General features: G+C 40.1%; 1 protein-coding gene and 1 pseudogene across 1 annotated transcript; both read right to left on the bottom strand.

Annotated features, from left to right (window-relative positions):
- Positions 1-4,468: 4,468 nt before the first annotated feature.
- Positions 4,469-14,649, bottom strand: LOC139417592 (solute carrier family 26 member 9-like). The gene is made up of 20 exons (XM_071166812.1): positions 14,525-14,649; positions 14,138-14,277; positions 12,983-13,093; positions 12,643-12,818; positions 12,046-12,210; positions 11,789-11,941; positions 11,422-11,504; positions 11,157-11,304; positions 10,489-10,602; positions 9,990-10,067; positions 9,596-9,691; positions 9,361-9,467; positions 9,177-9,246; positions 8,986-9,078; positions 8,781-8,894; positions 7,214-7,453; positions 6,289-6,343; positions 5,626-5,766; positions 4,638-4,699; positions 4,469-4,480 (listed from the first exon to the last, which is right to left on the bottom strand). Exons 1-20 carry the CDS (start codon positions 14,647-14,649, stop codon positions 4,469-4,471), a joined length of 2,283 nt encoding a protein of 760 aa, XP_071022913.1.
- Positions 14,650-15,862: 1,213 nt separating this feature from the next.
- LOC139417350 (heme transporter hrg1-B-like) lies at positions 15,863-20,746 on the bottom strand (annotated as a pseudogene).
- Between the last annotated feature and the right edge of the window lie 1,814 nt (positions 20,747-22,560).

Here is a 22,560-nt window from a genome sequence, read left to right as displayed (position 1 = left end):
TATTTCACTTGCAATAATGGGTTACATGAGCTAATATGCCCCCCGTGTTGATTAACCACTTGATTTTGTGCATACAATTTTTAAAATATGATTCAAACATGTTTCAGCAGGCTATCTGAAATATAACTAAATGGTGTGATAAAATATTTATATTTACTAATGCTGGCAGTAGTAAGTAAGCTCATGTTGAGAACTCTACATTGTGATAATTTGTTCAGAGAAAAACTGACATTCCACAGGTAGCCTGAGGCTGCATTTAGACAGGCAGCCCAATTCTGATATTTTTCCCAATAGTCACATCAGATCTTTTCACATCAGATCTTTTTCAGAGCTGATCTGATTGGTCAAAATACCAATTAGTAAAAAAGAAAATCTGAATTTGACTGCCTGTCTAAACGTAGCCTAATTAGCCTACAGTATTGCTGCCTGTAAGCCAGTTAAGACAACTGTTCTCCTGTGTTTCTCTACACCAGCGAATTAATAAAACATTTGTGAAGGTTTCACTTCAAATTAAGAAAATAATAACTACATATTCAGCTCAATAAGAAAATTGGCCTAATAGGCTAATCACAACACTGTCTGACCTCTTCTTCAAACCGTCGCACAGGTCATGACGCTAGCATCTTATCCAATCAAATTCCTTTGGCCTGTAATCCATTTTTGTAGTTCTCTAATATACAGATGTATTTTTCACAGTTGTGAACTCAGGTAACATGACTTGGACTAGAGTCATATGACTTGAGATTTGAAATTTGATGACTTGAGACTCAACTTGGACTTGGGACCTAAAGACTTGCGACTCGCCTTTGACTTGAGACTGGTGACTTGAAATTATCTGGCAAGGTTTTGTAACGTTTTGTCACTCATTTTGTGGCACAAAGCCCGTGGATTACTCTCCATGCAGCAAGAGACAGTAACCGCAACAAAAAACCATGCAAGAGTGAAACACGTACTCTGTCCTCTGATTGGACCATTAAACTGTCAATCAACACAGGTCCGATGAGCTCCAGACAAAAGTGACATAAGCGGTCTTTTAGTGTGCCCACTAGTTAGTCAAGCCAGCTATCTAAACTTGTAGTAATCATGGCCGAATACTGACCGTGCACAAAGGGCACGTGCCCAGGGACCCTGACCTCTACGGGGCCACCATTGATTTTGTTAGTCACTCTCACTCAGATACCATTTACATTGCATAACTCAAAATGTAAAGATTTGGAGGAAATTAGCTGTAAAACTGCAAAAATATATCTCCACCCATTGGTAAATTTGTTGGAATTGTAGTAAATTAGCTGTAAAACTTCAAATTTGTTCTCTCTGGACCATGGAAAATGTAGTAGTTATTTTGTTATAACCAAATGTCACATCAGGCTAGAGCATCAGGCTCAGGCTAAGGCTAGAGCCCTGTTTTCTGTACAGCTATTGGATCGGGGGCAGCGACAAATGTCACATCAGGCTAGAGCATCAGGCTCAGGCTAAGGCTAGAGCCCTGTTTTCTGTACAGCTATTGGATCGGGGGCAGCGACAAATGTCAAAATGTAGGGAGAGAGGATCCACATTTTTGGGGTGATCAATAATATTAACTGTTTACTTTGCAAGCTCAACAGCAATTGGTTATCAAGCAATGGTAATCTATATTCCATCTTATATTAATTGCTAGCGTTCCATCATTCCATCCCCATAACCTCGGGGGCGGCAGGGTGGCCTAGTGGTTAGAGCATTGGACTAGTAACCAAAAGGTTGCAAGACCAAATCCCCGAGCTGACAAGGTAAAAATCTGTCGTTCTCCCCCTGAACAAGGCAGTTAAACCCACTGTTCCTAGGCCGTCATTGAAAATAAGAATTTGTTCTTAACTGACTTGCCTAATTAAATAAAGATATAAAAAATCATACCCCTGAACATCAACTCAGTACTGGTACCCTTAGCTCTTGAAAACACTTCTCCGTATGTAGGGTTTTCAGATGTTACATTTGCCCACATTTAGCTCCATGTGAACTACAATTCCGACGATGTGTTTTAACGTTTGTAAACATCAATAATCATCGCATTCAAACCAATTTTCTAATTATATGTTGATATGCCCCGTATCTTTTATACCAGCGAGAAAGAATATTTCAAATAAAAAATATACACTTACTGTAGCAGTTTTGCACAGATCCACAAGCTGTGTGTGCTTCCAGTTGATGAACTACACTTCCTCCCCAGTTATGCTTACACACAGGTGTTCAGAGCACACTAGATAGCTAAGTGGTTGCCTCGGTCTTCCGTAAACAAGCGATGTAACATGGCGATATGGCCGTGTGGGAAGACTAACCCTAAACTTATAAAGATGTGTCGTAATTGAACGTTTTTTATTATTATTATTTCTTCCTGATATGAAAGATCCGTTCCTTATGTTTCCAAATATGTACCGTAAGTGACGCGTGTTAATGTTAAGACTAGTGTTGGGGCTCTTAACAAAACTCCCCCGGCTATCAATGGAGTATGGCACCCTGTGTATATAGCCACGCTATCATTACTCATTGTATATTTATTATTACTTTTATTATTTATTTTTAAATATATATATATATATCCATATACAGTACATACACGTACATACACATATGCATACATACATACATACATACACATACCTATATAGACATACTTTTTTAGAATATACCTTTATTATTCCCTGAAAACCCTACCACCCTTTCCCCAATTGGAGTAAACTAATAAACAATAACACTTAGGCTCCTACCTTCAGTTTATACATCTTATACACATTTTATAGACACAATCTATTTTACAATAGTTATATTTTGTTTGTTTATAGTCCTTCCTTTATTTCTGATGTCCATCCAGTTTGACTTGTATTTGTAACTGTGCTATTTCACAACATTTCTGAATTTACTTTTATTATTACATGTTACTATTGTTCTATTATTTCTCTATTTTCTTTCTCTCTGTATTGTTGGGAAGGGCCCACAAGTAAGCATTTCACTGTTAGTCTACGCCTGTTGTTCACTGTTAGTCTACGCCTGTTGTTTTCTTACCCTCTGAGTAGGTCCGATGTTTATTGTGAACATGAACGTTCACAAGACTCATGAGGTAGAAGTTCTGTTTATTTAATTCAATGGTTCCTCTGTTCATATTTCCCGGGTTATGCCGTAGTTCCATGTGTCTGTGCCTGTCTCTGTCATTCTTGTTGTGAGTAATAGGAGAGCGCGCCTCAGTATGCATAGAAATAGGCTACAAGGCTTGAGGGCCCCGCTTTGGAGTCCTTACGTTGAATAAGAGAAAATTATTGTTACAAGTATTAATGGTGATGAAATATCATAAATAATCATGACGTCTGATTAAGACAAATGTACCAATGTAACAATTTATGTGGAAATGGCCTTTTACATTGTAGAACCAGTTTATTGGTTATAATTGCCAATGGGGTTTGCATGGTCCTGGGAGTTTCTCAAGGGGAGGCTGTACATCTTGCCCTCTACCTGTGTCCATTCAGATAGGACAGGTCAATTCTGATACAGTATTTGTTTTGAGCTATTGTCCGTGTATTTTTGGTCAATCTACTTGTATATTTTGTATGATATGGCACATTTTTTATTTTTTACTTGACTTGAGAATTGACTTGAAAACTTGTGACTCTACTCGACTTGACTTGCTCTTAGAATGCACGACTTGGACTTGACTCGGGGCTAGACCTTTCTAGTTGGCACTCGACTTGAGACTTGGACGTTGTGACTTGAGACTTGATTGTGACTCGAATAATAGTGACTTAGTCCCACCTCTGGTATTTTACACAAATAATAATAGGAAAGATGTGATAATGATGGTCATGTCCTCAAGGAGACCAGTTAATTAGTCACTACAGATCTTTTACAGTCTATCACGCTTATAATCATTATTTCGAGATCATCCAGAACAATATTTACAATACACAATAATTTATAATCAAAGAATTTGTAATGTGGTGCGTGCTGGTGGCAGGGAAGTCAGACGCAGGAGAATGAACTTGGTAAAAACTGAGCTGTTTTAATAAACATCAAAACCTCTGAAAACCAAAGTGTACACAATAACAAATAGAGGGTGCAAAACCCGTCGCACAACAGAATTAACAATAAACACCTACATACAACAAACAATCTCCGACAAGGACATGAGGGGAAACAGAGGGTTAAATACACAACATGTAATTGATGGGATTGGAACCAGGTGTGTAGGAAGACAAGACAAAACCAATGGAAAATGAAAAATGGATCAATGATGGCTAGAAGGTCGACTGCCGAACACCGCCCGAACAAGGAGAGTGACCGACTTCGGCGGAAGTCGTGACAGAATTGAAGAAATCAAAGAATTAAAGAAATCAAAGAAAAATGTTCAATGTTATGATCAACCTAAAGTTAACTTCAACATCTACCCATATCTATTACTCCTTTATCTTCATTCTTCATACATTCAGCAGTACAAATCCCATGTTCAAAACAGTTCCTGTGGAGAGAAAAGGATGAAACAAATACTATTGTGAATTACTGTGTTGGGTTGATAGGAAAATATTATCAGATGTGATCCATCAATTTGACAAGAAGTTGCTTCATCAAGATAGATTATACACAACAATGATAAATGGTTAATTTAGTCAGTGTACCTGCTCAAGGTCCCTCTCCTCATCCTCCTGAAAATTGAGGACCAGCTCCTTCTTGTCTTGCTCTGTCTGCAACCCCATGCAACCCTATAGAGACACTTCAGTCATTCATAACTCCACACACACGTAAATTGTCGTTAACACATTTCCTCTAGCAATTTATTGGTTTTGAACTCAACTGCCGGCCTGCAACATGATCTGAACCAGTGATATAACCCCGGGCATTCTGGCTCTGGGTGTGTAATGGGAGAGAAAAGAGGGGAGAAACAGACTAAATTGTATTTTTTATGACCTGTGTCGACATCAGGTATCAACGTGAAGTTCTGAAGTAAATGGTATAGCAGTGGTAACAAGCTCTCTGGCATTTTGTTCTGTTAACCCTCACTGTCCCAGATATGTTCATGGAGGATTGGGACAGGGCTTTTGTAGGTTCTCTCATGCTTAGAGGAGAGATGATGGGGGTAAAGTCTTGATGTAGGCAGAACCATGTCCTGTCTGCTCTGCAGAGGAGGAGCCTGTGGGGATTCACCCCGGTACGCAGTGACTTTGAAGGGTGTTAGCCACGCCAAACGACCCACTGCAGGGGTCCACTGTTGACTCTAAACACTCTCTCGCTCTCCGAAATGTCTATCTATGTGAATGAAGTTTCATTTTTACCTCAGAGGCAGCTAAAATAACAAAAAACAATATCATTGCCATTTTGTTATATGTTTGTTCTGTTTACCCTCACTGCCTCAGATGCGTTCATGGAGGATTGGAAAACAGTAATCATATATTATTAAACATTTTATGTAAAGGTCTGTAAACTATTTTAACTGGACCTGTCCCATAGATTAGATATCTATGAATTGTTATGTCCTTATCTTTGACCAAATTGCAGACAAGATGTTGTTCAGATGTAGTCGCTGTATCATTTACTTTCTCATTGCTCAATGAGGATTTGAGAAGTGATTCAAGGTCATAGTGATTAAGGTGTGGGAGTAGGTGCAACCTGCCTTTTCACAGCCTCCTGTGTTCCTCGACCTCTGCAGGGCACAGAGGATGGCGTCATGGACAGTTAGGAAGAGGTGACATCGGGGGACACTGCCCTCCTCAAACATCTCTCCCCCCTCCAGCTCCTCGTACACCTGTGCTGCAAACACACACCAGGAACGAACAAAGTAATACAAGGAGCAAAACAAGGGAGCTCAGGGACCTTGTATGTCCACTATGATACTATTTTATTTTGTATAAACAGACTCTTTAGTTAATGGACTGAATTTTTCACCCAATGTGATGGACCTCAAAGGACCTTAAACCTTCCATTGCATCGGGAAGCTCAAGACATTGCATATATGATTCAACAGAGAAACAGGGAACCCTTTATCAATGAATGGTAAATTGAATGCCAACCTGCACTATTCCCTTTGATTGATCACCTCTTTATCTCAATAGGAAAAAGCGAGAAGGAAATGTACAATTCTAGATCCTATTATGGTAATGCTGAGATGGGATTTTAACCGTTAACTGTATTCTCTTCCATCTTCTATGTGTCCTTAGTTTGTAGACAGTGACTCGGCTTTTGCTCCTGCAAATGAGATCCTGTTCCCATGACTACTATTAAAAGACACCTGGCCGTTTGATAGGTAACTGCGTCATGAAAACTAGATCTTACCTTGAACATTGGCCAAGTATAGCTTGATCCCCAACATCTCATAGCTCGAGTACATCTGTATGACAAGTACATAACAGCACACATCAAGCCTCAACAAACTCCATGACAGCCGCCAGTGCATATCACTCTAAAAGTACAAATGCATCCTGCACTATCAGACTTGTTAAAAAACTCAATAAATGTGGATACAGTGCTTATTGTCTATATACTATATCAGGGATGGGCAACTTTGATGGGATTGGGGGCCACAAAAAATCTGAACTCATCATGAGGGCCCCCCCACACACACACACACACACACACACACACACACACACAGACATTGCGAGCAAAACATTTTAAGTTCCCCCCCCTGCTTGACAGTGGAGAGAAATGTTTTACAATTTCTAGTTAATTTCATGCAATTCTACACATTTTGCATTGGGGAGGAGAGAAGATTTTGCCATTTTATAACAAATTTCCTGCAATTCTACACATTTTGTCATGGGGCAGAGAGAAATGTTTGTAGTTTTTAATATGATATCTGAGTGAGACTGACTGACAAAATCAGTGATGGCCCCCCGGCCAGAAATTCGACCAAGATAACAAGTTTGGATAGCTGGCTGCTAAACTAAATGAGCAATCTAAGAAATGTTAACAGACATGGGCTAATTGACTGACTTTCAGTGACTGACATAAGACAAAAACTGCTAATGCACAACCAAATGTTGAAACATTCTACTATTCTAACTAACTAACAACAATTGATCCGAGGGCCATCAAAGCGGGGCATGTCTGGTCTATATGATGACACTGTTGTATTATCACCCATCATCTCACTATTCATATACTGTAGCTAACATAACAAATGACCAAGGTGTCACGGGGAACCAAATAAAGGAAATAAAGGAAAAAAGAACAACAACCAAATGGCTAGCTGTCTGACCTTGGTGAGTACTTTGATTCCCATGAGGTCTATGAAGCAGACCCCTGACAGGTCCAGGATGAGGGTGTGAAAGGGGATGGGCTGAGAGTCCAGGATGACAGGGGAGGCACTGGACTGGTCTGGGTCAGGAGACTGCTCACCCAGCTCATTATCACTACAGTGGAAGTTGACACAGCTGGTGGGTGATGGTGGCGGGTAAGGATTGCCGTTACCAATGTCAAAGTCGTTCTGAAGCTCTAGCTGTGATAAGGTCTAGATGTGGGAGAAGGAAAGCCACAAAACAGTCAACTTAATCCAAGGGCAAAAATTACACTGGGATAAATCTCTAGCTTTGACATAATTTAATCTCAAATGTACAGTATGTTTCACATAACACCTTCAAAACCCAAAAAGCTTGGTCATACGGCCTATTTGTGGTCAGATCAGATGCCTTTGACCTGACCTGCGAAGCAGTGCCATAAAACAAGAGATTTTTGCGCATTCGCTTCTGCCACGGCGCACTTTCCTGCAGCGCTCTCTCACCGCAGCTACCCCAGCAGTGGCACGCAATTGCAAAAGCATCTGCGGGATACAGCTGTTCACTAATATATTATGTTAAACGCACAGAAAACACTGGGCTATTCCACATCGGTTCAACGTAATTTCATTGAAATTAAATGGGAAAAAACGTTGATTCAACCAGTGTGCTCCCAGTGAGAAGTCTTTACGAAGGTTATATCTATACTGGACAAAAATATAAACACAACATGCAAAGATTTTACTGAGTTACAGTTCATAAGGAAATCAGTCAATTGCAACAAATTCATTAGGTCCTAATCTATGGATTTCACATGACTGGGCAGGGCACACCCAGATTAGGACCTAATGAATTTGTTGCAATTGACTGATTTCCTTATGAACTGTAACTCAGTAAAATTGTTGCATGTTGTGTTTATATTTTTGTCCAGTATAGATCCAGCCAATCAGAATTAGCTTTTCCCCACAAAAGGGCTTTAATAGTTTCATCAGCTGTTTGGGTGGCTGGTCTCAGACGATCCCGCAGGTGAAGAAGCCTGATATGGAGGTCTTGGGCTGATGTGGTTACACATGGTCTGCGGTTGTGAGGCCGGTTGGACATACTCCAAATTCTCTAAAATGATGTTGGAGGCGGCTTATGGTAGAGAAATTAACATTGAATTCTCTGGCAACAGCTCTGGTGGACATTCCTGCAGTCAGCATGCCAATTGCACACTCCCTCAACACTTGAGACATCTGTGGCATTGTGTTGTGTGACAAAATTGTACATTTTAGAGTGGCCTGTGTAATGATCATGCCGTTTAATCAGTTTCTTGATATGCCACACCTGTCAGGTGGATGGATTATCTTGGCAAAGGAGAAATGCTTATTAACAGGGATGTTTTTAAAAAATCTGTACAAAATTGGAGTGAAATAATTTCTGGGATCCTTTATTTCAACTCATGAAACATGATTAGTTCATATTTTTGTTCAGTATAGTCATACGTATCTACCCAAAATAAATACACTAAAGCCCTGACCTGTGACCTCTTACCTGAGATCTCATGGTTACCAGAGAGCTGGGCTTCCTCTTCTTGGTTTCCTTGTTTTGCCTGTCTAACTCCTTCTGCTGTTTCTTCAGAAGCTTCTTCCTAGCCAGGAGAAGTTTACCTGGGTCCAATCCAGTCTACGCACAAACACACAGCAGATGGTAAATGGTTCTTAACATAATTGATGGCTGAGAGAGAGATGTGGCCATCCTATAGTCATCAAGGTACCTTTTTGATGACCTTTCGTCGGAATATCTCTGTATTGGCAAAATAGAGAGGGGAGCAGTAGTTCATTATTTTCACCCCTTCTATACATTTCACCTATAGAAATAGAACCATATATTTACAGACATACAACCTTGCTGTGAAAGAAGACATGAACATAAATCCAAAGTTAATGGTGAACACAGTTTCACTACCTTGCTGTAGACCTTGGGATCTTTGTATATATCTGTGTCCATGATCTGAGCAATCTCTGAACCATTCCGACTGTGGAGAACAAAATAAATTACATCTAATATATTTCTTAACAATTAAAAACATGAGCATATCAAATATACCAGTTTGTGACTTTTGTGACACAATCAACGTTGTTTTACTTACAACTGGGTCTGAAAAATAACCACGAGGATGGAGAAGCTGACTCCAATGGCAACTCCATAAGGCAAACTCAGGAAGAAGGTGGCTAAAAATGAGACAACCCACACACACTGGACAAGATACGGGATCATTAGAGCAGTAGATTTGACAGTGTTTGAGTATCGACATCAGAGTTTACACTTAATCTGAGTTTTCTAGGCATGTCTTGGTCAGACAATGAGTAATGGATTTGACTCACACAGTCCAGTTTGCTCTTCTTCCAGAGGTAATATGGGTCAGAGAGTTGCAGCAGAGTGTTCTTCAGGTTGATCGCTATCAGGGCTCCCAGCACAGACTACAGGAATAAATGGTGATCAACACTCAGTACATTTTTTACTTTTATGTTATTTCTACATCATAAACATCATGTAAGTCGAAACAAATACTTATTTTGATTTTCAACCCTCAGTGTTACTGGACATCAGTGATTCTAAACCAGGAGGTCTAGAACCCCTGAGGGGTCTAAGAGAGCTTTCAGGGGTTCCTCGATTTGAAAGTGCTTTAGTGGGCCCCCGGAAAAGAAATGGTTGAGAACACCTGCTGTACATCACTGTTTCTATCTTTTTTGAATGCATCGAAACAAAGGTCCTCACCTTTGGTAGTGGTTTGAGGAAATGCCCCAAGGCCAGCATGGTGACCATGACCACCAGCATCACACACAGACTGGAAAACTGTGAAGAAGAAAGAATAGGATGGAGTCTTTATTGAGACAAGATGCCAATACTACTACATACTAACTGTTGTGTCCTGAACAGAGCTCTGATGTTATTGTTGTTTTGTGTTTTTTGTAGCCCCCAGGAAGACTAGCTGATGCTTCTGCAAAAGGGGGATTCTACCTGCAAAAGGGGGATTCTACCCACAAAAAAAAAATGTTGGTCAATCAACCACAAAGGGAATTAACAAGTTAATTAGTATTAAGTGAATTGTTAAACGTAAAAGTAAGAGGTGTGTTCAATGAATTCTGTGTTGTCTTGTGCCATGCAAAGTTTCTACATTGTCCTGCTTTAATGCTCCCTGTTCTCAATGCTCCCTGTGTCTCAATGCTCCCTGTGTCTCAATGCTCCCTGTGTCTCAATGCTCCCTATGTCTGACCTGTGATGTTCCCCCAGCATTGTCTACTGCCAGGGTGACAGAGAGAGCACAGCAGATCACATGGATCTTGAAGAAAGACCCCACGAAGTTACTGCAGCCCAAAGCCAACATCTCCTGCACAAGAACACACATCAGTGTTTATAGTACACTATGATGAGTAATGGAGATTATAGTCAGTTGTAGTCAGAAAGCTTAGGCAGAAGGATTTGATGAGATTACAAACAAAAATAGAATATGTTAAAGACACACTCCTTTTCATTTTATTTATCACCTGATTTACTTAACAAAAGGTTTATAGGTGATCCAGGTATCCTCATGTCACAACAGGAAAAATAACATAAAAAATGTAAATACTTTTTTCCCCTTTTTTAAAATGTAACCTTTATTTAACTAGGCAAGTCACATTTGACAATAATGTGGTGAAAAATAAACTTGACATTTTCTTCCTTTTTATTTTTTTAAATGTATTTCACCTTTATTTAACCAGGTAGGCCAGTTGAGAACAAGTTCTCATTTACAAGTGAGACCTGGCCAAGATAAAGCAAAGCAGTGCGACAAAAACAACAACACAGAGTTACACATGGGATAAACAAACATACAGTCAATAACACAACAACACAACGAACAGTCAATAACACCTTCCCCTCATGCATGTCCCCTATTCGTACCTGATTGGGATCCACATCGTAGCCATGCTTTGCTGCCATTGTCCTGCCTATAGCCAGGTTGATCACATAGCCCACGATAGCCAGGGAGAAGGCTGAGCTCAGCATCCCTTCCCACTGACTCACTGTTGGGAGGATTGGAGCAGGAAATCTAGGAGGAGAGGTTGAGATTACAGAACCTCCTTGTCAATGTGAGGATAGACTGTTAAACAGTCATAATAGCACACAATAACAGTCAACTTTTCTGGTGATATTCTGTGTCCTTTACCCTAGGGGAATCTTCCCCACTATGTCGATGTGATACTTATCAGGCAGGTCCAGGGGGCCCGATATGGCTGTGGCCACCACCACCTGCGCAAAGGGAGGTTCTGGTTTAACCATTTATATAGTTCTTATAACTCCATAGCATAACCTCACATAGCATAACATAACCTAACATAGCATAACATAGCAAATCATAGCATAGCATAGGCTGGCATTACATGGCATAGCATAATATTGCATAGGATGTCATAGCATAATATAGTATAGGATGGCATAACAGCATATCATAGTTTAGCCCAGGCTGGCATAACGAGGCATAGCATAATATAGCATAGAATAAGAGGAACAAATTAGAGTCCCCCATTACTCACAATGATGATCTCCATGGGGATGGGGAAGGGTAGCTTCTGGTGGTAGCGTGCACCCAGCTCCTTCACTGTTATAATAACCACACTGCTGATCAGAGCAAAGACCAGCGAGGCTATGTTGGTGTTAGGCAGGCCATAAACTATATCTTTAAGAGTCTGTGACAAAAAGGGACATTATGTGCATGGTTAGTGTAAGTAGCACTGTAGTTCTGCATGCAGATATGAAGAGCAAAGGTAACTTTTCATCAATTGAGGCTTACATTGATAGTGGCTAGTGGTCCACTGTAGGAAGGCACTTTGATGCCAAAGATGTACTTTAGTACAGAGATCAGGATCTGCAGTCCAGCTGCTGTCATGAACCCTCTGACGAAGGACTCGGACAGGTAGATGGCCACAAAGCCAAACTGCATCAAGCCCAGGCTCATCTGCTCAGACAGATTTTGTGCAACAGTTAATTCATTCACATTTAAGGTACAGTATGAGAGCTTAATACTTGCATTACCTCCCGAGACAATGCCTAGGCTTTAGCGTAGAACGCTGACACAGTTGTGGCACACAGAATCACCGGGATTCAAACCGCAGGTTGACATTTATTGGGATGACTCAGGTACCAGAGGCAGCTCTGCAGAGTGGTCACTAGCTGGCACAGCTACAAAGCCATAAAATCTGATCTAAACCTAGCTCTAACCTTAACCACACTGCTAACCCTAATGCCTAACCCAACTTTTCAGCTGGCCCATCTAGCCGAAATCAGTCAGTTATGCTTCCAGGGCAGGATTCTTGACAATAAATGTCAACCTGCGTTCTGTCACATATACTGTACAATGGTAAACTAGTCTTCTCTGTGGCTGCAGTACCTGTATGATAGCAGTGAGGCAGGCCAGCGTCCCAGAGATGCCCAGTCGAACCTCGTTCATCCTGTCCTCATCCATCACTGTGGCGTTAATGGTGGCATTGAAGTGGCTGAAGTCAGACTCAGGGGCCAGCTTCAGGCACTCCATGCCCACCATGATACTAAGCACAGCAAAGGTACCTGGACTCAGAGAACATTCCATTACACTTTAAGAAGATTAATCCTATGTCCTATGCATAAAAAACAACCCAGCGAAGGACACTTCACTTCGTGACTATTCAAGCTTCAGCGTGTCTGGGACAATTACATCCTATAACATATGCTTTTGATTATGGTAAACTTACCTGGGACCATTTGGTGAGCAGTGCCCATGAAGAAGTAGGGGATGAGAGGAAAGAAGGAGGAGTGGAGGCCATTGACAGGAGGTAGATTAGCCAGCAGGGCAAAGGCCATGCCTGTAAAGAATAGAAAATCAATTACTTCTGATAATTAACTGGAATATTAATGTTGAGACCTATTAATATTAATGTTGTTAAAAATGCAATGATTCACTTTGAAACTGTATTAGAAAATAGTTATGTTTAGAGATGTATCTTAAAGAGAGGCTGAACTCAAAAACCAACTTCTCTGGTTGAAAATGGCCTATGTGGCATCAATATTAGTCAAAAACATTTAGTCTAGTGCCAACATTGACTGTAGTGTAAATAGGATCATTTTGATCATATAGTCATTATCGTCCAAAACTGAGATTTGTTGGTGCGTTCAAGAAAACTGGGAACTCAAAAAAAGAAAAGATTTGGAAAAAAGATTTGGAAAAATCATGACGTCAGTAATCTTCAGATTGGAGAATTCGGAGCTCTACAATGATGGCAGAGTTTCCGACTTGGATGACCTTTAAAAATGATTTCTCCCAGTCGGAGCTCGTTTTTTTCAGAGTTCCCAATTGTCTGGAACGCACTGAAGTCGGAGGTCAAAGATTTCCTAGTTCTGAGTTGTCTTGAACCATCATACAACTGAGGTTGCCACAGTTTAACTGATGGTTGGGTTTTAATTTTAAGCCTGCCCACATGGGACTACTGCCTGGCACAGTCTAATCACGGCTGGCACTGCGAGGCAGTAATCAAATTATCAGGAGCACAGCTGCCCAGCGTGCTGCAGCTCATGCTATCCTATTGCTCACCAGAATCAACCTACAACCCGACCATTCATTTACAGAATGACAAACTAACCATTGACACGCAGCGCTTCAGACTTGTTTGACAGCAATATATACAAGACATTGTCGCAAATGTTGAAAGAACAAGAGTTGTTTTTTAGAAACGTGTTTGGGTTTTTTCCTACTCAAACATCCAACGATTGTCACAACTTGACAAAAGTGATCCACTCAAATGAGCCCAATGAGTACCCAAAAAACGAATGTGGAATTGGTAAGTTCAGTCTCTCTTTAATGTTAAAGGCACAGAACTTGAATGGAAGAACACCAGAGTAGAATGACAGACCTTGAGGAACCTGAATGGTACCTGCGCTGACCCCACTGATGACATCACAGAGGAGGTTCTCCTTCACCTTGTACTTGGGCAGCCAGCTTAGGATAGGCAGGTGTCTGAACAGCAGGGACTTGAGTCGAGACCCAGAGCACCTAAAGATATGCATAAACATGCAAGTCTGATTACAACAGTCTCCCTATGGCCTCATAACATGGCTCATCTTCCTTTGGTATAGTACTAGCCCAAGAATCACATCACAGATCTCTCGACAGGAACATAATGGTTAAAAATGTAAATGTCAACAAAAGTACTAAGGTTTTGTTGGATAAACTGTATTGACTCATGAAAGAGATAAACATTTGCTGGCTTTTGATTGTTAGCAGAATGTAAATACTGTACCTGAAGCATTTCTTTACTTTCTGTCCTATGGGGAAGGTCCGTTTCTTCATGTCAAACTTCCTATCGAAGTCTGGGAGCGAGTAGGCCGGCCTGTTGATCACATAGGGTGGCCAGTCTTGTTGCATGGCTTCAGCCAATCAGAGGACAGTTAGACAGGTCAAATTATGCTATGATATGGTGTCATTAAATCTGCATTGAGGCCTTTGAATAAGAGATTATATTACTTTGATAACATTGCATGGCAACATTACTCAAAGGCTAGCCTGGTCCCAGATCTGTTTCTGCTCTTGCCAACTCAATTACTGTTATTGTCAAGCCAAACAACATACAGTAGCTTTAGAATGACAATTCCACAAGGAGTTGGTAAGAGAGGTGAAACAAACTGGTACTCTGGCTACTTAAAGGACACTCACACAGCATAACTTGTTTCACGTGGCTTACTTGTTGGCATCCATAAACTAAGGTCTATAAATATTGTAAAATTCCAAGTAATTAGAATACATTGGAGGTAGTGGGTAGAAACATGTAACCTGAAGATGAATCAAATTACTAACACTAAAAATAGTAGTCATTTGCATGTATGGTTGAATTAAGCACAGTTATTTCCTGAGAGTAAACCTCTGCTGTTCTGCTGGGTTCCTAATCTAACCAATCACACAAACTACAGGCAATTGGTGTCAAACATTAGCCCTTCTCAATTTACAATGACTATATTAAAACTGAAATAATACTGTACCTGTTCACTGGGAGAATGAGTGGCATCATTGGCATTTCAAAATTAAACAAAACATTTTTATTCCATAACACAAGTAAATAAATAGAGATAAAGAACATCAAACATTTTGAGATGTGAATGCTCACATTTCATGAGTCTCAGAGGCAACAGGGAGAAACAATCATGTGTACCAGAGTCAGAATAGTTTTTTTTCAAAGAGAGTTTACAAGACAAAAGACCAAGAGCAACTGTCTTACTCTTGGAGATGAGATGCTTTACATCATGCTAACCATTTTTCCAAACTCTGAAACAACCTAATTTATTTAAACAGAGTAAAGTGAAAAACAATTTAAAAACAAAGCTAATATAATGTACTGTACCTTACAGCTGGAATGAACTATGATGTGACGGTCAACCATTGGTTTTATACTGAAGCTTTGTTGACACCTTCTCCATGGGAGGAGCCATACATGGCAAACCATGGCTTACATGTAGCTTAGCTTTAGAGGGAAAGTCATGGGCATCACGTTTGGTAAGGAATACTTCATTTGTGGAAGAATGATTTGAATAGGGCAATACAAACTGCAATTCACGATCTGTCTGAATAATAAGACACAGCATTTTCACATCAACATTTATTAAAATAAAATGTATATCTGAAATACATTTTGTGAATAAAAAAACTCCAATATACAAAATACCAAACAAAGCAAACACATTCCTTATTTCAAATATTCCCCTCCCTCTCACCAAAAGTTTAACTCGCTTTCACTCAAACAAAAACACACACCATTCACACATCTGAATACATTTCGGTGACAATTTCTTTGACTATATATACATTGAGTATTCATTACACATCTATAATCACTTCATGAACATGTTATAACAAGTCCCAACTGCATTATTAAATGAAATATAAAATATATACAGTACTAATCAAAAGTTTGGACACACCTACTCATTCAAAGGTTTTTCTTTGTGTTTACTATTTTCTACATTCTATAATAATAGTGAATACATCAAAACTAGGAAATAACACATATGGAATCATGTAGAAACCATAACACAAATGAAAATATATGTTACATTTGAGATTCTTCAAAGCAGCCACCCTCTGCCTTGATGACAGCTTTGCACACTCTTGGCATTCTCTCAACCAGCTTCATTAGGTAGTCACCTGGAATGCATTTCAATTAACAAGAGTGCCATTTTAAAAGTTCATTTGTGGAATTTATTTTCTTCTTAATGCGTTTGAGCCAATCAGTTGTGTTTTATCATGGTAAGGGTGGTATACAGAAGATAGCCCTATTTGGTAAAGACCAAGTCCAAATTATGGCATGAACAGCTCAAATGAGCAATGAAAAATGACAGTCCATCTTTACTTTAAGATATGAAGGTCAGTCAATCCGGAAAATTTCAAGTGCAGTCGCAAAAGTTACCTCTGCTGCAGAGGATAAGTTCATTAGAGTTACCAGCCTCCGAAATTGCAGCCCTCCAAATCACAATTAAGTTGGTCATACCGGTTTATAACACACACAAAGGGTCTATATATGAATTATATGCAGTCAATATGAAGTCATTTCTATTTTCCCATTCACAATAAGCACTTCATGGTAATTTAATATGCAGTTTGCCACTGATCTAACACCAACATTATAGGTCTGTTGGGCTATGAATCAACATAATTTTCAAAACATAGTTTGGTCCATTGGCATATTCACTAACACTAGTATGGGAGAAGCTCACTTTTGAGCACAGTATAATGATGACAGTACACTGTATTTGTAATGATGCCTCTATTAAAGGTAAATATGAGCTCTTGCATAGAATGACATGAATGAGCTACAGATCTGCTATGACTATATTTCAATAACCTTTAAAAATGCAGTTGGGACCTGTTATAACACGTTAATGAAGTGATTATAGATGTGTAATGAATGCGTTATACATAGTCAAAGTAACTCCGTAGCATACAGGTAAATACATTAGATCTTTACTATGATAAAACAAAGCAACGTGAATATAAGACAACATATGGAGATAGAAACGTAGCGAAAAGGTAGCCCCGTCCGTCAGTTCATCAGGAGTTCCATACACCATTAGTTTGCATCATATCCATCCTCAGCCTATATTAAAAGTGATCTTTAAAAACAGATGGCAGCGGAGTGCAATTGAATCAATAACATAATGTAAAGTGCATCAAACATGTATTGGTGTGTTGTTTCCTAAAAGAGAATAACACATGTTAAAAAGCATATGACAATCCATTATCCAGACAGATAGCAATGACTGGGCAAATAATCCTGCTCCCCCAAGTGGCGAAAGGAGAAACAGTAGAGAAATCACATAAACAACAGTGACACAGCATTTCTTCTATGGGCGTATTTGGACACTTACTCATTAGATGCGACACTGCATCAATACATTTCAATCTGGAGCTTAAAATACAGTACTTAAAAATGGTGGCCTTTCGGAAAGCTTCAACCCAAACCCTCAGAGACCTTCCACAGACTAGATGTTCCAGTCATGATCAACTAATTAAGTCGCTGTAAAAATAGGCTTGAGTAAATCTTTCCTTAGAAATCACAAACCTCTGCTGTCTACCATTACAGATAAGCATTAGCCTAGTTCCCCTCAAAATGAGTTTTCCCAAGTGACTATGGCTACTCACTCCAATAAAATAGCTGAGCTGTTACTGTATGTGTAGTAGCGGGGGTTTGAGGACAAATTAAAGCTTGTCCGGAGTGTGTAACTATAATGAATAAAAGTTAAAAGAAGTCTTATCCAGCAACTCCAGCTTTTCAGTCCTCAGTGCTTCTCAGTGCTCCAGCTTCTTTGTCAAAAACTATTTTTCACCAACTCTTCTGCCACCGGTTGGTTCCCAAAACCCTTTTCCCAAAATCTTCTACCAAGTGTATGAAGGGTAACATGGAGTGTATAATCAGAAGTCACTGAGGATGCTGATGTCAGCAAACTCCTGGCGGTATCTGTGTGAGTACAGGGCCAATAGGAATGCCCATTTGAGAGTCAGGAAGCTCCAAACACACGACAGGTACAGGCTCCCAGGGTCAGTCGGAGCTACAGGACAGGAGAAAACCTGTCAAAACATTTCTCTACACAGGATAAATTGTCCTAACCATACACACATTGAGAATAGAGCACCGGCATTCAAATAATGAATCTAAATGAGGAAGAGAGACTCAAGACTGTAGTCATTTACAGTACTAGTCAAAAGTTTGTACACACCTACTCATTCAGCTTTGCACACTCTTGGCATTCACCTGGAATGCATTTCAATTAACAGGTGTTAAATCTGTCTTTTGGTCTGATGAGTCCAAATTTGAGACTTTTGGTTCCAACCGCTGTGTCTTTGTGAGATGCAGAGAAGGTGAACAGATGATCTCTGCATGTGCGGTTCCCACCGTGAAGCCTGACGAGGAGGTGTGATGGTGCTTTGCTGGTGACACTGTCAGTGACTTATTTAGAATTCAAGGCACGCTTAACCAGCATGGCTACCACAGCATTCTGCAGAAATATGCCATCCCATCTGGGACTATCAATGAGGCCGTCATTGAAAATAAGAATTTGTTCTTAACTGACTTGCCTAGTTAAATAAAGATAAATAAATAAATAAAGATGACCTGGCCTCCAATCACCCAACCTCAACCCAATTGAGATGGTTTGGGATGAGTTGGACCAAAGAGTGAAGGAAAAGCAGCGAAGAAGTGGGAACTCCTTCAAGACTGTTGGAAAATAATTCCAGCTGAAACAGGTTGAGAGAATGCCAAGAGTGTGCAAAGTTGTCATCAAGGCAAAGAGTGGCTACTTTGAAGAATCTAAAATCTAACATATGTTTTGATTTGTTTAACACTTTTTTGGATACAACATGATTACATTTGTGTTATTTCAAAGTGTTGATGTCTTCACTATTATTCTACAATGTAGAAAATGGTAAAAGATAAAGAAAAACCCTTGAATGAGTAGGTGTCCAAACTTTTGACTGGTATTGTATATTCAGGATGCAGGTATTAAATTATAATAATAATAATAATCATTTGGTGGGTGCTCATATTTGTTCTGTTTCACACATGTACAAGTGTGTATTAGAGCCATGTGAGAATTGGAAATGTGTTTTTTGCAACTCCCCCTGATACACCCTCAGGGAGCAGGGTCACAGTCAGGGTCAGACATTATCAGGATGCAGGTAGTAAATTATTGGATTACTATTATAAACAACATATATGAACTGCTCTGCTTCAGAACAAATGATCAAACTTCAGTGAGGAAATATTCCAAAAGGTACATTTACTGGGTAACACTTTACATTAAGGTAAATAATACATATATAATAAAGCTTTCACATTTAAATTGTGTGACATGATCCAATTAGGGCTATAAGAGAGTATGAGCCAAATAGAGGAAGACTCACATTGCTTCTGTGTGATGGCGAGGGTGAGGAAGGTAGTGAAGGCCACCACAGCCAGTATGGAGAAGAGAGCCCCAACGAAGATGAAGAACTTGAGTCCCTTCAGCCATGTGTGCCAGAAGTCCTGCAAGTACATGACGTGGGTGACAAGGGCCCAGAGCGCCAGCACTCCTGTTGGGGGAAAGAAACGTGGAATACCTCATCATCGTACTCTCCAGAAAGGCAGGCATACTGTGAGACCTCATCGTGTCTGAACTAGGACATAGTCAGTGTGCTAAGTTAAAGTGTTTCATCACAGAAAAAGCCATTGGTAAAGCAGATGCGAGGGGTCCTTGCTCTAATAAAGGTTGTGATGTAAAATATGATGCAAACAGTTGGCCTATTCAGCCTATTCAATTCATACTTCTTCCACACACTAGTTCAAAAGTTGTACGTAAGTATTTGTTCATTGGGGCAGATCTTTGAGCAAATTATTTTGCTACAGTAAAGTATGACATATTTTACAGAAACCATGAGAAATATCAAACAGGCTCATGCCAATCATCAGTACAGGCTGAGTGATTTATATGCACTGACATAGTAGTGGAGGACATCGACAATACTATTCAACATTGTGGTGAAATTAGATTTGAACTAGGCAGAGGCCTACAAGTCCGTCTTCTTATGTTGTTGTGCTGGTGTTATGCCGCTACTGTACCTGACAATCCGCCCATTGCCGCTGTCCATGGCTGTTTGTATGTTATGTTCCAGACCAAAAAAGCTGAAAATCCAACCAGCATACCAAAGGTATGTTCTACTCTTCCCCATTAACACGGATATGACAATAGCTATAGGTTGAAAACAAACTTCTGTAGACGGCCAATAAAAAGGCATACACATGCCATGTACCGTGTTAGCCTGACAGTTTTTGTTTACAGATCGACCGATGATTTCAACAACCCCGGATGAACCATCGCTGATCGATACAAACAAATTGATTATCGAACGAAAACAATACTCCCTACAATTGTATCAAACACCAACAACCGATTTTTTAAAAATTATTAAAAAGCAGCTTACAGTGTCAACAAAATAACGACTGTTTATCCCACCCGCCCAAGAATGATCAAGATTGTGTTTTATGTTCAAGAACCAACGCTACAGTTTTCCGTCTTCAGCCAAGAGGGGAGTCAAATTAATTTGCTGGTTAAGTGTGCCCTGCGCTTTCTCAAGCAAGCTGTCTTGCTTGTATGCCTGGATATTGGGAAACATCCATCATATGATGTAACTAGACGAAGTTTGTGTCACTGAAATATCTACAAGCGAAGTAAATAAATGGATAAATATAAGAAGTGTACTATCTAGCAAGCAATTGGAAGATCTTCGTACTGAGGAAAACCCCACATGACTGACCTAAACAGTGTCGCCTGTGGCTCAGAGATAAACTGTTAATAATGTATGTAGTTACAGTCATGAGCGGACCATTTTTTAGTTGGGGATTCAACCCAGCAACCGTTCGGTTACTGGCCCAACACTCTAACCACTAAGCAACCTGCCGCCTTGTTGACAGCTTTTCACACTCTTGGTATTCTCTCATCCAGCTTCACCTGGAATGCTTTTCCAACCATCTTGAAGGACTTCCCACATATGTTGAGCACTTGTTGGCTGCTTTTCCTTCACTATGCGGTCCAACTCATTCCAAACCATCTCAATTGGGTTGAGGTCACAGGATTGTGGAGGCAAGGTCATCTGATGCAGCACTCCACTCTCCTTGATCAAATAGCCCTTACACAGCCTGGGGGTGTGTTGGGTCATTGTCCTGTTGAAAAACAAGTGATCATCCCACTAATGGCAAACCAGATGGGATGGCGTATCGCTGCAGAATGCTGTGGTAGCCATGCTGGTTAAGTGTGCCTTGAATTCTAAATAAATCATAGACAGTGTCACCAGCAAAGCACCCCCACACCATCCCACCTCCTCCTCCATGCTTCACAGTGGGAACGACACATGCAGAGATCATCCGGTTGGAACCAAAAAGCTCACATTTGGACTCATCAGACCAAAGAACAGAATTCCACCGGTCTAATGTCCATTGCCTGGGTTTCTTGGCCCAAGCAAGTCTCTTCTTCTTATTGGTGTACTTAGTGGTTTCTTGGCAGCAATTCGACCATGAAGGCCTGATTCACGCAGTCTCCCTTCTGAGCAGTTGATGTTGAGATGTGTCTGTTACTAGAACTCTGTGAAGCCATTTTTTGGGTTGCATTTCTGAGGCTGGTAACTCTAATGAACTTATCCTCTGCAGCAGAGATAACACTGGGTCTTTCTTTCCTGTGGTGATCCTCATGAGAGCCAGTTTCATCATAGATCTTGATGGTTTTTACGACTGCACTTGAAATTTTCTGGATTGACTGACCTTCATGTCGTAAAGTAATGATGGACTGTCGTTTCGCTTTGCTTATTTAAGCTGTTCTTGCCAAAATATTGACTTGACTTTTACCAAATAGGGCTGTCTTCTGTGTACCACCCCTACCTTGTCACAACACAACTGATTGGCTCAAATGCATTAAGAAGGAAATCAATTCTACAAATTAACTTTTAAGAAGGCACACCTGTTAATTGAAATCCATTTCAGGAAGCTGGTTGAGAGAATGCCAATAATGTGCAAAGCTTTCATCAAGGCAGAGGGTGGCTACTTTGAAGAATCTCAAATATAACATATAATTTGATTTGTTTAATCCTTTTTTGGTTACAACATGATTCCATATGCGTTCTTTCATAGTTTTGATGTCTTTGCTATTATTTTACAATGTAGAAAATAGTACAAATAAAGAAAAACCCTTGAATGAGTAAGTGTATGTAGACAGTACCAGTATGTGGACCTGCTCGTCATACATCTTAGTACAAAATCATGGG

The sequence above is a fragment of the Oncorhynchus clarkii genome, chromosome 9, assembly GCF_045791955.1.
Source record: "Oncorhynchus clarkii lewisi isolate Uvic-CL-2024 chromosome 9, UVic_Ocla_1.0, whole genome shotgun sequence".
Taxonomy (NCBI): domain Eukaryota; kingdom Metazoa; phylum Chordata; class Actinopteri; order Salmoniformes; family Salmonidae; genus Oncorhynchus; species Oncorhynchus clarkii.
The sequence above is the reverse complement of the archived record's forward strand: the minus strand, read 5'-3'. Positions and strand labels throughout refer to the sequence as shown.